The sequence below is a fragment of the Sinocyclocheilus grahami genome, unplaced genomic scaffold, assembly GCF_001515645.1.
Source record: "Sinocyclocheilus grahami isolate Dianchi unplaced genomic scaffold, SAMN03320097.WGS_v1.1 scaffold70.1, whole genome shotgun sequence".
In the NCBI taxonomy this organism is placed as follows: domain Eukaryota; kingdom Metazoa; phylum Chordata; class Actinopteri; order Cypriniformes; family Cyprinidae; genus Sinocyclocheilus; species Sinocyclocheilus grahami.
Window position 1 is genome coordinate 958,572 of NW_015505249.1, and position 16,729 is coordinate 975,300.

Sequence of the window (16,729 nt, forward strand, 5' to 3'; positions counted from 1 at the left end):
CGTTTAAGGTAGGTGTGGTTAACTCATAACTTTTAAAAAGAATATCTCTTTGGATTTGAGACTTTAGTCTTTGCAACTTTACAGATCTTCTTTATACACCAAGAGCTTGCAACACTCCAAAGAGAAAGGAACAATTGAAATCGCATCATATGACCTCTTTAAAAATTCATTTCACTTGCGTATTTCACATGTCCATGCGTCTCCTCTTCTGCAACTCTACATAATGTATCACAGTGATAACAGTTATCAGATATAAAGATGTATATCTGATATCAGATATATATTTATCAGATATCAAGAACACTACTGGTATCAATTAACATTTATTATTTTTAAATAATACAATAAATATACTACAAAGGAACATGGGCTTTGGTAGAGAGTTACAACAAACATCGCTCTCTCTCCATTTCACAATGAAGGACAGGCCTGTTTTCATCGGAGCACTGAGAGGATGTATCATACGGCTGATAAAAAAAAGAAATGTGGCTGTGGGAAGAAACATGAAGAGAAAGCTTAACATTTTCATGCATACAGGAAAGTTTTAATGCTTCAAAAGACATACAAGGGTGGGTGGACACAGTGAACCTGAATTTATTGACACAAAACCAATATCTCTTCTATCTTCTCGTACACAGGTTTGACACGACCGCAAAAACAAACAAACATTACAAAAACAAAAAAAAACAGAGTAAACTTTATTGGCAGCATTACTGCTGGTTTTGACATTTACAGAAGAATCGGTTGAAATGTGTTTCGTACTGATAAAATTGTGTCAAAACTGCATATTCCGTGTTTTATCCTCTTAAAAGAACCAGTTCAAGTCATATTTAAAAAATTAGAGCAAGATTTTGCAGTAGCAGATCTAGTGGTCAAAAAGCAGAACAAAAGAGTGCAGGAAAATGTCTAGTGGCAAAAGGTGTGATAGATGAATAACAAGATGGCTCTAGTCAATGACAACCAATTCTGGCAGGTGAAGGAATATATGCTAGCGAAACTTTGTAATGTACAACAAACGTGAATAATCACACAAGACAATCTGATTCTTGGTCTTCAAGTCTCTTAAATTAAGAGAAATCTCTTTGGAAGGAAAGCTGAAATCGGCAGTCAAGTTAACTATTCATTCCTCTAAGCATTTTGGTTAAAATATTCACAGGACCCTCCAGAAAGATCTAACGAAAAGGTCCCAAGCTAATTGTGTGTTAAAAGGCATTTCAGTTCCATCGCTTCTGTTAGCTAGAGTAACACTTTACATTACAGGGTCCATGTTACACGTGATACCTCAATCACAACAGCATTAACAGTAACTGTGCTCCGTTTAACCATTTCAGATCGAGTGAATAGACTGTGACGCGAACGTTGTAATGTAAAGTGTGAGCTAAAGCCTTTGGAGGACCATAAATGATCTCCATATAACAATCTGGACATTTGTCAAACGTGGTGAGGAATGATAACAGAAGAAAAAGGTGTTCTCATCTATAAATGAATATGATTTTACGGCATGCATACAAATACTTCCCCACCTCGGGAAGCAAAGCTAGGACTTTGACAGAAGACGTGGAACCGCTTGGGTATCACCGCAGAGCCGTTTTCAATTACAACAAACAAGTACAGGAAAAAAGGTATATATTTTTAGCACCACATAGCACCTAGTTCACCGATATTGTGTTTCCTCAGTGTGATGGTGTGCTCTTCTGATACAGGGAAGCACCGATTCGTGAACGTCAGATCAAAGATTCCCCTCATACAGGCGGGTCGCGATCTCACAGACCCACGGAAGCCACTTCAACATGACAGGTAGCAAATTAATGCTCACATTACGGCTGTTTCTTACTTTTATTGTAATTTTGTTGTTTAAATTACAAAAAGACATTGTTCACATCTGGAATAAGACTTTGTTGCTGTTGCAGTTGCTTTTTTTGTCGTATTTTAATCATTTTCTCTGCTTCAGATTCACTGAAAATTTCCTCAGGCTGTTTTATTGGGGGTATATTTTATTTTTTAAAAAGCGTTTTTTTCCAATAACCAGCAGCTCTGTCCTTATCGCTCAATGGGTTCACATGCATGTTTTGAAGCCAGAACCAAAAAAAAAACACTTCACCGGAAAAAAAAAATATACAGAAAGTACTTACAAACATAGAAAAAAATATTTATATATATTTATATATATAATCACCATTCCAGGGAATGGAAGACAAGTATGCACAAAAAACAAAGCTTAGAAGTGGAAAGAGGAACAACATAAAACCCAAGCAAACAAACCAATGGAAAAGATTTCTCATATGTGCATAGAGCTACAAGTCCAAGAACAGGAGGGAAATAAAAGGATGGATCTAATCCGTCTATACAGCCTGTGGGAGGGGCGAAGAGTCGGATGAGTGTAAAGTGGGCGGGCCTGGGAGAGTCATGAGTGATGACCTCATCCAGTTTCAAAACTTGCATGTGATGCAGAGGGTACACTGAGGTTAAAAAGGTTGCTCTGTTATAAGAACCCATTGTTTGGACATCCATTCTTTCTTCAAATTTCTTTTATCCTTACTTTGGTATCTGTTGGGTTTGTTTGGAAACACAAAACTTTACAAATAAGTCGTCCTATTTCTTTCTCGTGTTTTGTTTTCGGAGAAAATGAATATGTTTTGTTCGCGTGTGCTCGCTGAGCAGTCTTAGCCGATGAAGCAGGCCGGTCCGACCTCAAAGCCGAACTTCTGCGTCGCTCCGCCGAAATCGTTGAACATAATGTCAACAAATGGTACCTGCTCCACTTTCGGTGTGTTGATCTCAAGAATAGTCTTTTCATAACCCTTTTTCAACTGCGGGAGGAAAGAAAGGAAGCGTTATGAACATCGCTTGTGAGAGTTTTCAGTTTAAACTTGCTAAAAACGACTTCACAATTCAGAACCGCATAATATTACGATGTATTTTTATGGGTGAAATAGTAAGTTAGTATGCAGTTCTGAAATCAGCAAGTATTTCCGGCTCTTACCGCACATCCGTCGACGGCGGCTCTGATGTACGGGTTGTTATCGTAAGACATCTCCTCATCGTTGGAACCCAGGAAGCGGATGGCTTTATCGTAAGAGTCCAGGTCCTGGTTGTGCCAAGCCACCGACTGGTAACAGTTGTATGTCAGGTTCTGCCGAGCCGTGGCACTGAGTAAACGCAGGAACGTCATCTGGACCACTCCGATCGGATTGCCCTCCACATCCACGTATGAGAGCTGCGCAGACAATCAGACAGCGGTGCGGTAAAGATAACGGCCGGACAAACACCCCCTGGAGGTTCTGCCGAAAACTACACATCACACCCCTCCGATCCTACGCTACTTTGATCACTATTGTTTTAGATTTGGGTTCAAAACTCTACAGTGGCAAAAAAAGAGGAAGTGTTAGAAAATAATAATAAAAATAAAATAATCAAGTGTTACTGAAATAAGATATATTACCTCAAAACCAGACTGAACTTATATTCTTCTTCTTAAGTTTATTTTGTTTACATTTTTAAACTATTTTTTTTTACTGAAAAACAAAACTTAAAAAAATTATTTTTGCGGTGTTTTAGTTGTCAATTATTTGTCAGAAACCATTGTCAATCTTTTTGAATAAATACTTAGATATAACAATTATGTATTTACAGTACCGTTCAAAAGTTTGCATTTATTTGATCAAAAATCCAGTAAAAACAGCAATATTGTTAAATATTATTACAATTTCAAATAACTGTTTTCTATTTGATTGTATTTTAAAATGTAATTTATTTCTGTGATCAAAGCTGAATTTTTAGCATCATTACTCCAGTCTTCAGTGTCACATGATCCTTCAGAAATCATTCTAATATGATTCGCTGCTCAAGAAACATTATTTTCAATGTTGAAAACAGTTGTGCTGCTTCGTATTTAGTGAAAACCGTGATCATTTTTAATATTAAGTTCAAAAGAACAACATTTATATGTAATACATTTTTTGCAACATTATAAATGTCTTTACTGTCACTTCTGATCAAATAAATGCATCTTTGCTAAAACAAAACAAACAAAAAAAGAATGAAAAATCACCTCATTCAAGTTTATATGTGGTTAAAACTGATCTGTGTCTATCGTGTCTAAACACTCTTGTTTCATCAGTCAGGCAAGAGCAGGAAACTCTTTTCCCAGTACAGATAAGCTCTCTGCATGTATTAAACACCAAAATTCATTTACACATTCAAACATGGAAGATAAACTCATTTTGTTACAGACTCCACTGAAAAATATCACTAATATATTCAAATGAGTTGTACTGGTTTATATGCAAATTCTCCCCTTGTGGTGTGATGCAACATTTGCATTACGGAAATATGCAAATGTTTTGTTTTCATTCTTGAATATACCAACCCATGTTTAGAAGAAAACTCCATCTCCTCTGATCCACAAACACTCACACATGTGACTGACTGAGAGAGCGAGCGCATGCTCCATGCACAGACACACACACATCATTATATACTTACGATTTAGGAGGTCCTCTCACACACTCATATGCATTGACTTTGCATGCATGCAACCCACCATGAACACCTGCCCATTACCACGTTACCTCATGATCACAGCTGAATGTCAAGAGAGACTGAACCCAAAGCTCAGTGACTGAGATCTGCCATGGACACAAAGGCTCTGTTCCAAACACTTGTGAATGTCTACTGTCTATCTTCTAAGGCAGCTTATGTTAAATTTATAACAGTTAAATAAAACTATATGTATGCATATGAAAACTTACTTCAGCAAGTTGCCAACATTTTCTCATTTTCATTTATTTACCTTGATAAAATAAATAAAACTAAAACATAAAATAAATCTATAAAAACGAATTTTAAAGTTTTAGTAATTTGTGTTTTCATATATTGTTTTTACTTTATATATATATAAACATTTTATGTAAAAAAAAATTATTAATTCAAAATATTAACAAAAATTATAATAGTGTATCAATTAAATACTTAACACTGCCTCATAGTGACTGATTTGAAATGATCTTCATTAGCCCGAATTTAAATAAAATGTAAAAAATAATAATGAAGCAGGACTCAAGGACTTTTTGTACTGTCTGTTTCCATCATAAATAAGGTTGCTCTTAAAAAATAAATTGATTAATATTTTATGGTTAAGTATTATGTTAAATACAACATAGATTTTCACAATATATTGAGTTAATAATTTTCAATGAATTCATTCAGTTCCTACGTTTTCATGTAAGTTTATCTTAAAATTACTTTTATTGTTTTGTTGTCTCTCATACATGATTTTTGCTTTATATTGAAACTTAGTCCAATTAAAATGTTAATGTTGACTAAATGTTGGGTTTTTACTTCTTTTTTTATATAAAAAGTACATTTACTAACTTGAACTTCATTGTTACCGTTGATTCCAATACAGTTTGATGTTAGCATGTTCTTGACTTGATAATCTACATGCATTGTTAAAAAGTCTGTTTTTAAGATTGAACTATTTTCTATTAAACCTTTTTAATACGGCAAAAAAACCCATCTATACACAGCTTTTCACTAAGCTCATCACAATGCGATTGTCTTTGATGCAAAAGATGCATGCAGTTCTATAACAAGGTATCTTAAATGGAAGCTGTTTGATACACCTTTTGCATCTCTCTAGCATTTGGAGCAGAGCGGCAATCATGTGTTAGCTGACTCAGTCACTTCAAGGTGATTTCCTCAAGCTTACAGGAACAGAAGACGGGTTGGATTCCATCAGTCAGACCTTTCACATTAACAAATCTACAAATTCTAGGGTAAGTCGGGTTTATGTCAATCACATTCTCGAGTCTTTTTGCTATTGCAACAGACTGACTGACATCTCCGCCCACAGTCCTCAGATTACCCAGAAGTCTGAGCAAACACTTTTTGCTGCTGTTCTGATGATGACCATGCTCGGCCACGAAGGGATCCGAGAAGCATGCAGAAGCACGGACCTCTTAGAGACCGATTGTCCGGAAACACTGAGGATCCGCGGACCCTCGGTACTGGCCCGTTCTCTCATGCATTCCTACTTACCATGGACCCTCTCTTGTAGCGACTATACCATGTGCCTGGACTGTCTTTGGGCCAGCGAGCCATTTTGCTCTGTAAAATAGAAGACTATTTCAGGAGGACAAGAAAGAGGAGTCACTCTTACCAGTTTACCACGTTTGAATTCACTGAACCACGATCCTGGATTCTCCTTCACCCAAGAGGTGAGTCTGGCCTGAGAGAGAGAGAGTCAGCTAGAGTCAATACTGCAGACAGACAGACAGGAAGTAACAGGTAGCCTGTGGGAATTATTTTGATCTGTTTTGCAGTGTAGTTGTCAATCTGTCCAAGGCAGAGGCTTTCACACAGGACATGTTCTTGCAGACAGTTTGCACAATGTTTGAATAGCTGTGTACATACAAATGGACGTCATAAATGAACAGATTAAACCTACAGCCCTACAATTAACAAAATACAATGAAAGTGAGCTTTACACAACTATTATACAATTTATAACAATAATCCAATTTAATTTTAATTAAATATATAATAATATTTAATAGTTTTTTTTGTACTAAGTCCCTATATATTCTAAAAAGGTTTACAAAATTTATATAAAATTAATAGTATCATTTTCACATAATAAATGTTTTTGTGCGAACTACAAAAGTGCCACTTGAAAACCTAAAAAGTAGTTTTAAAAATGCCTATAATAATAATAAAAAAGTAATGATATAATAGTAATATAATTCAATATTTCAGGTTTTATAATAAAGATCTTGCTTTCATCGTGAGTCAACAAAACATATTTGACCAACAAAAAACATTTTCGAGTTATTTTTTTGCATCCGGAGCAGTCCGACGGGATGCAAGAGTTGGTTTGAATTTAAAGCTTGCCCTGGTAAATATTTGTGCGAGGTGAGAATAAGCCTGAGGAGGTTTTTTTTGTTTGTTGTTGTCTGCATCTGCTCGTGTGAAGAGTGAACCTGTGGAAGAACTGAATTTAGTGCCGAGAGTCACCTTCACACCCCACTGAGTGATTCTCCATCAGTGATGCTTCTGAGACTCATTAAGGCAAATAACTCGTCCCACTTGTGTGCAGAATCTAATACACAAACATCATTAAAGACTAGGATACAAGAACCCTCATTATATTCAGAAATGGTGCTTTTGAACAGTTGAATAGCTGGTATAGACCTCATTCAGGTTGATGTGAAAGAAAGTACAGGTCGTTCAATGTCATTGTGATGTGCAGGGTATGTCTTCCCATAGATTTTCAGTGGAAAAACCCTCTAAATCAGATGTGACCTATAGAACAGACTGTACCTCTATTCCTCTTTGCATGTTAAGCTGAACAACTTCTCTCTGAAGGTTTTTCAGGAATCCGTAGAATACTGTGAGATGAATCTAGTGTGTGTTTGTCTTAATTTTGATAAGTGATGCTTTTTAAAGTGGTGTTGTGCGCAGTGATTCTGACATCAAAGCTGTTTTACTCCTGATGTGGACTTGTGGGAAGCCGTCCCAGAGTGTTCTGCTTTGTGGCTGTCAGGAGAACTTTTCTTACCCCTTCACTCTTTTTATCGGGGAAGATGCAGCTCTCTCCACCTGCTGTGAAGTTACAGTACACTTTGAAAGAGTCTCTGGAGCAGCCCTGGTTCGGATCAATCCAGTATTCACCTGAAAATAGAAACAAGGGCCATCGTAAGCTTTATGTATTGCTGATATTTTCAAACGAGAATCATTTAATACAGGGCTGAAAATCTGATTATTTTAATTATGCGATTTGGCACTTAATCATTCATTGTAATTAATTGTGTATGTCACTATGCATTCAATTAAAGCCTTCAAATGAAGATAATTCTTAGACAACTCTTAATTAGGGTTGCAAAGAGGCAGAAAAAGTATGGCATTACAGAATTTTTGTAAACTTTTGAGAATTTGTTTGAAACTTTTTTTAGAACATTTTTGGAAACTTGCAAATTTACCGAAAATTTTCTGCTGCTTTGTATCCTTAATTTTAATTAAATGCATTGTTTTAAATGTATTACATTTTGTTATTACATCTATATTGCTAGGTTTATTTTATTTTATTTTTATTTGCATCACGACTTTGCGTGAACATTTTGAATAGTTGCTAGAGTGTTGCAAAGTGGTTGCCAGGCCATTACTACTGTAAACTGCAAAACTTGCCACCTAAATGTTTGGATGGTTACTAGGGTGTTGTTAGGCAGTTGCTAACTGTGTTCTGAGGGGCTACAAGAATGTTCTAGATGGTTTAAAGAAGGTTGCTAAGCCGCTATTGGAAAACATGAGTAGTGCTTGGCCATGCACAATGCATGACCTTAATGTCATAGTGGTTGTTAGGATGTGGTTTGGTTACTAATGTGTTCTAGTTATTTGATAGGCTGTAACTAGGGTATTGTGGGTGGTTCACATTTTCTCTTTATGTTATTTTCATTAGCATCATGGGCACCCTCTGTCTCTCTGTTATTGTTGTTTTTCCTGATGCTTTGTTTAAAACAATCATTAACACACTTGAAAATGTGTGTGTGTGTGCGCGAGAGATACACACCATCTGGGAAATCTGGGTGGCACAGCTGCAGGTCTTTGCAGGTGCGGGCGGGGTTACTCTGTGTGCCCAGCGGGTGTTTCATCTGTTCAATCTCTAGTTTGAGCGAGTTCAGAGAGCCAAATATCTCCTCCATGCCGTCCTCATAGTCTTTGTAGTTGGCATCTGCAGCGTCATCCATCATCTGGCTGGCGTCAATGTTCCTCTTTGCCCGTTTGGGGCTGGACTGCATGGGCAGAGGGTGGATGACATCACCAGGTGGACCCTAGACGAGAAAACAACCGTTAATATTCACATAATGTGCGTTATTTAGAGCACATGTTAGTCCTGCTCGCTTATGCAAAATTCACCATCAAAACGTTTGGGTGGTTGTTAGAGTGTTGTTAAGCAGTTGCTAAGGTGTTCTGAGTGACTCTAATGTTTTCTGGGTGGTTGCTAAGGTGTTGTAAGGAGGTTGCTAGGCTGTTACTAAAAAATTGGAGTGCAGCTTGGCCATGCAACCTCTGTCACGACATTTGGGTGGTTACTAGGGTGTTGTTAGGCAGTTGCTAAGATGTTCTAAATAGCTGTTTGTTTTTTTTAGGTGGTTGCTAGGGTGTCAATAGGATGTTTTAGGTGGCTGTTAGGCTGTTGCTAGGCTGTTAATAAATAATTGGAAAACTAAAAAATTGGAGTGCAGCTTTGCCATGCAAACTATGTCACAACATTTGGGTGGTTACTAGGGTGTTGTTAAGCAGTTGCTAAGGTGTTCTAATTGGCTGTTGGGGTTTTTAGGTAGATGCTAGGGTGTAGATAGGATGTTTTGTGTGGTTGTTAGGGTGTTGTTAAGCAGTTGCTAAGGTGTTCTGAGTGGCTGTTGGTTTTTAAGTGGTTGCTAGGGTGTTGATAGGATGTTATGGGTGGTTGTTAAGGTGTTGTTAGGCAGTTGCTAGGTTGTTACTGTATAACTGGAAAATGTGAGTGTAGCCCACTAGGAATAATAGTGTGCTGATAAGCAGTTGCTAAGGTGTTCTGAATGGCTGTTTGAGTTTTTTTAGGAGGTTGCTAATGTGTTGATAGTATGTTCTGGGTGGTTTTTAGGCAGTTGCTAAGATAATTTGAGTGGCTGTTAGGGTTTAGGTTTTTTTTAGAGTGTTGCTAGGGAGTCACTACATTGTTGGAATTTTTGAGTGTTGCTTGGCCGTACAAAATTCTGACAATTACTATGATTTTCAAGTGGTTGCTAGGGTGTTGTGAGTGGTTGTTAGGGCACTACATTCTCAATGCTTCTAATTGTTTCCAGTTCTAAGTCTCACTCTATAAATAAAAGTGGCATAAAAAAGCTCTGTAATAAAAACTACTGTAATAGACCTGAAAAATAACCATATCTAGGATTATCCATCTAAACAATTAGACCTTTACACTGACATTAACTAAACACTTGCATTTCTCTCTGTGTCCTAAGGCTGAGTAACTCGGTGTGGAAACAGCAACCGACACAGTCTGTAGGTGTGAAATATCAGGGTTTCTCAAGGAAGCAAAATCCACTGGAGCTCTCAGAGGAACCTTACTGTAACAGATTTGCTTTACACCACATAATAGAGCTCAATTACACTTACGTAACATCTACTGCAGTATCATCTGTTTAAATATGCGCTTATCTCACAGAGGAATAACTCGTTTGTGTGTGGAGTTTTGGTTTGTTTTATAGTTCGGTTTAGTGTAGTTACATACTGGAGGTCCAGGAGATCCTGGCACTCCAGCTTCTCCCTTCGGTCCAGTCTGACCCTATAAAGACAGAACCAGAAGCAGGCTCAGGCAAATCAGAGCTAATTTAAAAAATGATAAATGAATCTGCTAATTAAAATGCTAATTAAATTAACAAGAATAATTAAATAAGAACATGAACTTACAGATGATCCTTTAGCACCTTTAGGACCAGGAGGACCCTGAACAGAAGTGAAACATACATATAGTAAGAACGTTTTTTTAAATCTTAAAATTACTAATCTTAAATTTTTGGCTCCAAATTCTATATAACATATATTTAGATTTTTTTTTATTCTGTAGTGAAATATGACCCGGGTAGGTTATATACAGGCTTTGTGAGACTGTCAAATACATTTGGCATATAATGTGACATTAGGACATAATGAGCTGTATAAGGCTGTCAGGCTGCTCCATCAACACTCACCACTGGTCCAGGCACACCTCTCAGACCCTCAGGACCGGGCTTTCCAGGGCTTCCCTGAGGACCAACTGGACCTGTCTTACCAGGTGGACCCAGGAGACCAGACTCGCCCTGATTCAGAGACACAACCACTGAAACCACTGCCGTAATGAATTTATAGCTGTACTGTATAGTTAATGAACATGTGTACGACTGTGTGAACATTTGCATGTTACCTTGGCACCCTTCTCTCCCTGTCTTCCTTCAGGTCCAGCAGGTCCATGAGGTCCCTAAAGAGAAAGAATGAAAATTGAGAGCCATACTGTATATGGGTATATTTACTTTAAAATTATTAATGTTAATGAACAGTCAGCAATATTTTTTATAAATATTTTTAATAAAAAGTATGTTTATAAGCATTACTCACTCTCTTTCCTGGAGGTCCAGTGGGGCCAGTTTCACCAGTAGGTCCAGGGGATCCCTGAAAGAAACAACATTATAAAAGCAGCAAACATTATAAAACCCTTTTGCATGCAGCCGAGACCAGAGATGTCAAATGATAGTGTTTAAATCATACTCACCGCCTGACCAGGCTCTCCATCATCACCCTTATCTCCAGGAGCACCATCCAAACCCTGTAGGGCAAGAAAAAGAATGTCACTTCCCGAAACAACCTGAAAATGTCTCTGTAATAACTACAGTTTGCATGAATAGTACTTACATGTGGACCAGGCTCTCCAGGAGGACCAGGATCACCAGGGAAACCACTTGGACCCTGAAAACCAAACCAAATATTTTAACATTTTTATATTTGATCAGAAACATGGTAACTGCAAGGTCTCATAAGCATACAGAGTAAGGTACGACAAGCTATGCTTATTGACCAATTAGCATGCAGAACCTATAATACACTCTCAAAAATAAAGGTTTTAGAAAACATTCAAGTATATCTTAATTTCTTATTCATATTTTAGTTTGAACTTTATTTTTGCACTGATGTAAAAAAAAAAAACAATATAAATACATTTGGTTTTTAAACATTTCAAGCTTTATTTAAACTTTTGTTTAATATTTAAATAAAAATAAAAAAGCATACATTTTAATACAGTATACTGTATATTGTTGGATATAATGCAGTGTTTATTCTATATTCTGCTAATTAAAAAAATAGCAAAATAAATACATAAAACAATTCGTAACATTATAATGTATGTGTCACGAATCCGGTCCATGAACTTCCAATTTCATTGACCCACGTCTCTGTCTTCTCCACAATAAAGCTCTGCAAATGGATCCGCACGTCTCACGTCTCGTCAGCCCCGTAACAGTATGGTACAGTATGAAATGTTAACTATGAGGTTTGCCAAATATTACATTTAACAGTGTTATCAAATTATTAGTGTTTGTAAAGATTAACTTTGAGTGCGCATTAGATGTTGGCAAAGATCACTGAAAGGTTACTACCTTTGCCGGTTAAATATGGTTCTTCTATTGCATTGTTGCAAAAAAGCTTGATTTTTTTAAGAGTGTATTTTTCAAACACCAAATAAAGCATTAATGATAAGAACATACAGGGCTTCCTTTAGGACCATCATCTCCTGGTGGTCCTTTTGGTCCGGGGGGCCCAGCAGAACCAGCGGGTCCGGCTTCTCCCTTTTCTCCTCGCTCTCCTCTTGGACCCTAAAACACACACACGAGATATTAGATATGAGTGTGTTATTTTGAGAGTTTTGCATATGTGAGTTTGGTTTTTTTGCCATACTGGAGGGCCGACGTCTCCCTGTGGGCCTGGTTCTCCTAGTTCACCGGCGTCTCCCTACAGAAAAACAGAGAGAGATGTAAGTAAAGCATGGCAGGGCTCTTTTTTTCTCCTCAACACTGCAGCATCATTATTCACAGTCTCGTCAGCAAATCTGCTTTCCTCTGCAGAACGCCACATTCTAGCATCAAAATCTGCGCAACATCGATATTCAGACCAACAAACGACCTTGATGACGACCAGTTCCATCAGACATCAGTCGAGAATGGAAATCATTATGTATCCAGACACTTCTGAACTGGAGCGATGACACTTCGAAAAATGAACTAGACTTTGCCGTTTTCTGAGGAAGTGAGTGATGCTCATGAAAAACTAGCTGTCATTATGCCCCAGAGTTGTTGGTGGTTGTTTAGCATTATTGTTAAGTCAAAAGAGCCCATCCACAGGTTTCTATAATATTCTGGTCTATGTATATCAATGCAATTTTTTATTTTTTTTTTTAAATGCAAATTATATTATGACTGATTCCCAATAATTGGCTGAAAATTAAATTCTATACTATTTATTGTAAATTGATAAATAAATAAATTGAAATTAAATTACTAAATAAATTAAATGATTAAATAAATGGTCAAAATTAAGCAAATATTCTAAATAAAAAATGTAAAATTAAATTAAAGCCCACAAGGCTATAGGCGCCGACACTATTTATTTATTTATTTATTTTATAATTGAATACTTATGTAATACTATAGAAATGTAATTTTGACCATTTATTTATTTAATTTCTATTTTGCCTAAATAACAAATACAAATAAAGAACTAAGCAAATAAACGGCTAAAATTAAAAGTCTAAATAAATGAATAAACAATTTTATTGTTTTATTTTGCTTGATTTCAATCATCATTTTCATGCAATGACTGATAGTCAGTAAATGGCTGAAATTAAAATTGTATACTATTTTGTCTAAAAATAAAGTTTAAAATGAATCAATTCTGTACTATTTTGTCTGAACAAAAATATAAAATATATAACTAGATGAAATTAGAATTCTCTACTATCTTGTCTGATAATAATTTAAAAAGAAACAAAAACCAACATGTAAATAAATAAAATAAATCACCATAATTAAAATGCAATAGTATTTCATCTAAATAAAAACAATTGTTTTATGTAACAAGTGAATTTACGCATCACAACATTATAATGCACTTAGAAATTATAGTGTTTTTAAATTGTGCTTTTAAAGTTTTATTAAATTATTAGTGCTTTCAAAGATTAACTTTAAGTGAGATGATGGTAATCAAACTGAGCATGCAAATATCCCAGTATCAACTGCTATTAATTCAAAAAGGAATAATAGTGACGCTTCCCTTAGCAAACCACTAATAAAACACTATTAAATCAATCAGTTTGTGACTAAACATTCAATATCATCCATCCTCACCCAGTGCTTTCTCTCGTGCTTATAAACATGTTTATGAGTTATTTTCTGTGCTTGTAGAGGCTGTTTAAGTGTGTGTGTGTGTGTGGATACTTCTGCACGTCTGCCATATTGAGGGATTAAGAGTCTCTCAGCCACTCTGAACTGCTTCAGTCGTGTGTGTGTGTGTGTGTGTGTCAGACTGAGGTATCTCTGTCTCTCTGTAGTGGGATAAGAGGTCTGTCAGTGTGAAGTGCTGAGGTAAATCTTCCAGACTAACAGCAAACAGCCTTGTCTCCAGGTCTCATTCTATAATCTTTATCTGTTTTCTTTAAGTCCTCCCCTCGTCTGTGTTTCTCTGGGCAAAACTCCTCTCTAAGCACAACTGAAACGGGGCCTTGGTTCCGATGCAGAACAATAGTGCTCAAGCGCCGTATTAAATAATATTGACAGTGCTGAGGTGATGGAGCGCAGTCATGCGAGCGCACGCCCTGCTGAGACTTACACAAAGATACAGACACTCACAGCTCAGTCACACACAAACACACACACTCCAGAGAAAAACACTCAAGATCACTGCACTGAAGGTAAAGCATGAAGTAAAGCAACGTGTTACTTGTTGAATTTTGCAAGTAAAGCATACAAGTAAAGCATGTTTAATGCACATTTAAAAAAAATCTTGTCACAGTTTAAAATGAACTTCACACATCTGCTAAAGGCGAATAAACTGAGAAACTCACTGACTATTAATATCTCTTAACATTTTGCATTTTTAATTATGTTGCATTATTTTGTTAAAAATGTCTATTTTTATGGCAAATGTCAGAAATGTCAGAAATGTCTGAAAGATTTTCAGCTATATTATTATTATTATTATTATTATTATTATTAAATCATTCAGATAAGAATTAACAAAGCTATCGATGCATCTACACAGTTTATAGTATTTGCTTAAATTACATTCAATTCTTCTTGTTACTATTATTATTAATAATAATAATAATAAATCATTAATTACAACTAACAAAATTACTGATACATTTGCTCGTTTAGTCATTGCTTACTAATTAAATTAAAATAAATTTTTATGATTATTATATGCTATATATACAGATTTATTTTTATTAATAATAATAAATCACTCTAATTAGAGTTAACAAAGCTATTGATACATCTACACTGTTTATAGTACACATGCTTAAAAATGAAATGAAATTATTATTATTATTATATTATTATTTTTATTATTAACAACAATAAATCACTCTATACAACATTTACTTGTTGTATAGTCACTATTTAAAATTATTGTTATTAATAATATCATCATTATATACTACATATACATTTATTATTAATATTATTAATAAATTAATTAGAATAAACAAAGCTATTGATACATTTACTAGTTGTTTAGTCACTACTTAAAAAATATTATAATAAACTATATATACAAATGTAATATTATTACTGCAAAGCACTCTAATTAGAATGTGTCCATATCTACTGACATCCAAACGGTGTACAGTCATTGCCTACTCATTAAATAAAATGAAATCATTTTAGCTAGAATGAACAAAGCTGTCTGTCCTCATAACTCTGGTTAGGCTAATGCTGCTGGTTGTGAAGCTCAAACCAAGCATCAGAGACACTGTTACACTTTTTGAGGATAATAATCAATCAATGGCTTACTTACAGTCTGCTAATTAAACTGAGAAGTATTTAACTTACAAAAACACTCACAGACACACGAGCAAACACATAGAGCTTTAACTCTAGAGAGAAGCTCCAGGAAACCTCAGTCATGAGACACACGCAGATCCTGAACTGACTGAGCGCGCACACGCACACACACACACACACACACACACACTGGGATCATTACTGGCACATTCTCCCTCAGATCATTAAGGACGTTGGTTTCTAATTAAAATGAAATGATAGTGTTTTGTTCATGGTGCTGATGCGGATCACCTTCTCTCCCACGGCTCCTGGGTTGCCGATTCCTCCCGGAGGTCCCTGTGGTCCATCGGCTCCTGGGGGTCCGGAGGGGCCTCTGGGACCAGGAGGACCGGGTGGACCCTGAGAGAAAAGTCAAGAAAATGTAGAAAGAAAGCTCAGTTTCTATTAAAATACAATTACATTTGATCAAAATGACTGTATGGATGTGGATGTGTACCATCTGACCGACGTCACCAGTCTCTCCCTTCTCACCCGGGGGTCCAGGCAAACCCTGCACACAAACACAACTAGTTAAAACCAACCGCAACTCAAACTAACCCGTTAAATCCTGTCCTAGCTACATACAGTCCACATTAAATGCTATTTGCAGTCCATTTTACTTCCACAATCTGACATATTTCCAAGGTGAGACTTTTATCCATCTGGAATCAATTTGCTGATGAATTAAAAAAGTATATATTATATTGTGGACTATGGTGCAATAACGGTTTTAGATGGTGATATTATGGTATTTAATGATTATCATATTCACACACAATTCCATGCACAAGTTCACAATCTTATTTTATTTCAACTAGTTGCCAAGGCAATATTTCACATTTTTGTATAGTTTAAATTGAAGTACTAAAATAACTAAACTGAAATAAAATTAACAAAAACACATAAAAATCTCATCACATAAAAAAAACTATTTAAAAATTTTAACTGAAAAACAAATATAAAAAGGCCTTAATATAAAAAAGCCTTAAACATATTTTTTATCAGCTAGTTGCCAAGGCAACCGTAGTTTAACTTAGTTTAACTTAAGAACTAAAATATCTAAAAATTAAAACTGAAATAAAAATTTATAAAAACTATATAGACATATTAAA

General features: G+C 35.8%; 1 protein-coding gene across 1 annotated transcript in view; it reads right to left on the reverse strand.

The window, feature by feature from the left end:
• Positions 1-310: 310 nt before the first annotated feature.
• Positions 311-16,729, reverse strand: part of LOC107585431 (collagen alpha-1(V) chain-like) — a 103,561-nt gene continuing 87,142 nt past the window's right edge. The window contains exons 41-57 of the mRNA XM_016272449.1: positions 16,075-16,144; positions 15,870-15,977; positions 12,475-12,528; positions 12,285-12,392; positions 11,434-11,487; positions 11,294-11,347; positions 11,140-11,193; positions 10,949-11,002; positions 10,737-10,844; positions 10,641-10,653; positions 10,456-10,547; positions 10,277-10,330; positions 8,567-8,828; positions 7,559-7,671; positions 6,161-6,229; positions 2,984-3,217; positions 311-2,810 (exon numbers count right to left, since the gene is read on the reverse strand). Of these exons, the coding sequence (XP_016127935.1) occupies positions 2,664-2,810; positions 2,984-3,217; positions 6,161-6,229; positions 7,559-7,671; positions 8,567-8,828; positions 10,277-10,330; positions 10,456-10,547; positions 10,641-10,653; positions 10,737-10,844; positions 10,949-11,002; positions 11,140-11,193; positions 11,294-11,347; positions 11,434-11,487; positions 12,285-12,392; positions 12,475-12,528; positions 15,870-15,977; positions 16,075-16,144 (1,648 nt within the window). The 3' untranslated portion in view covers positions 311-2,663. The remainder of the gene's footprint in view (positions 2,811-2,983; positions 3,218-6,160; positions 6,230-7,558; positions 7,672-8,566; positions 8,829-10,276; positions 10,331-10,455; positions 10,548-10,640; positions 10,654-10,736; positions 10,845-10,948; positions 11,003-11,139; positions 11,194-11,293; positions 11,348-11,433; positions 11,488-12,284; positions 12,393-12,474; positions 12,529-15,869; positions 15,978-16,074; positions 16,145-16,729) is intronic.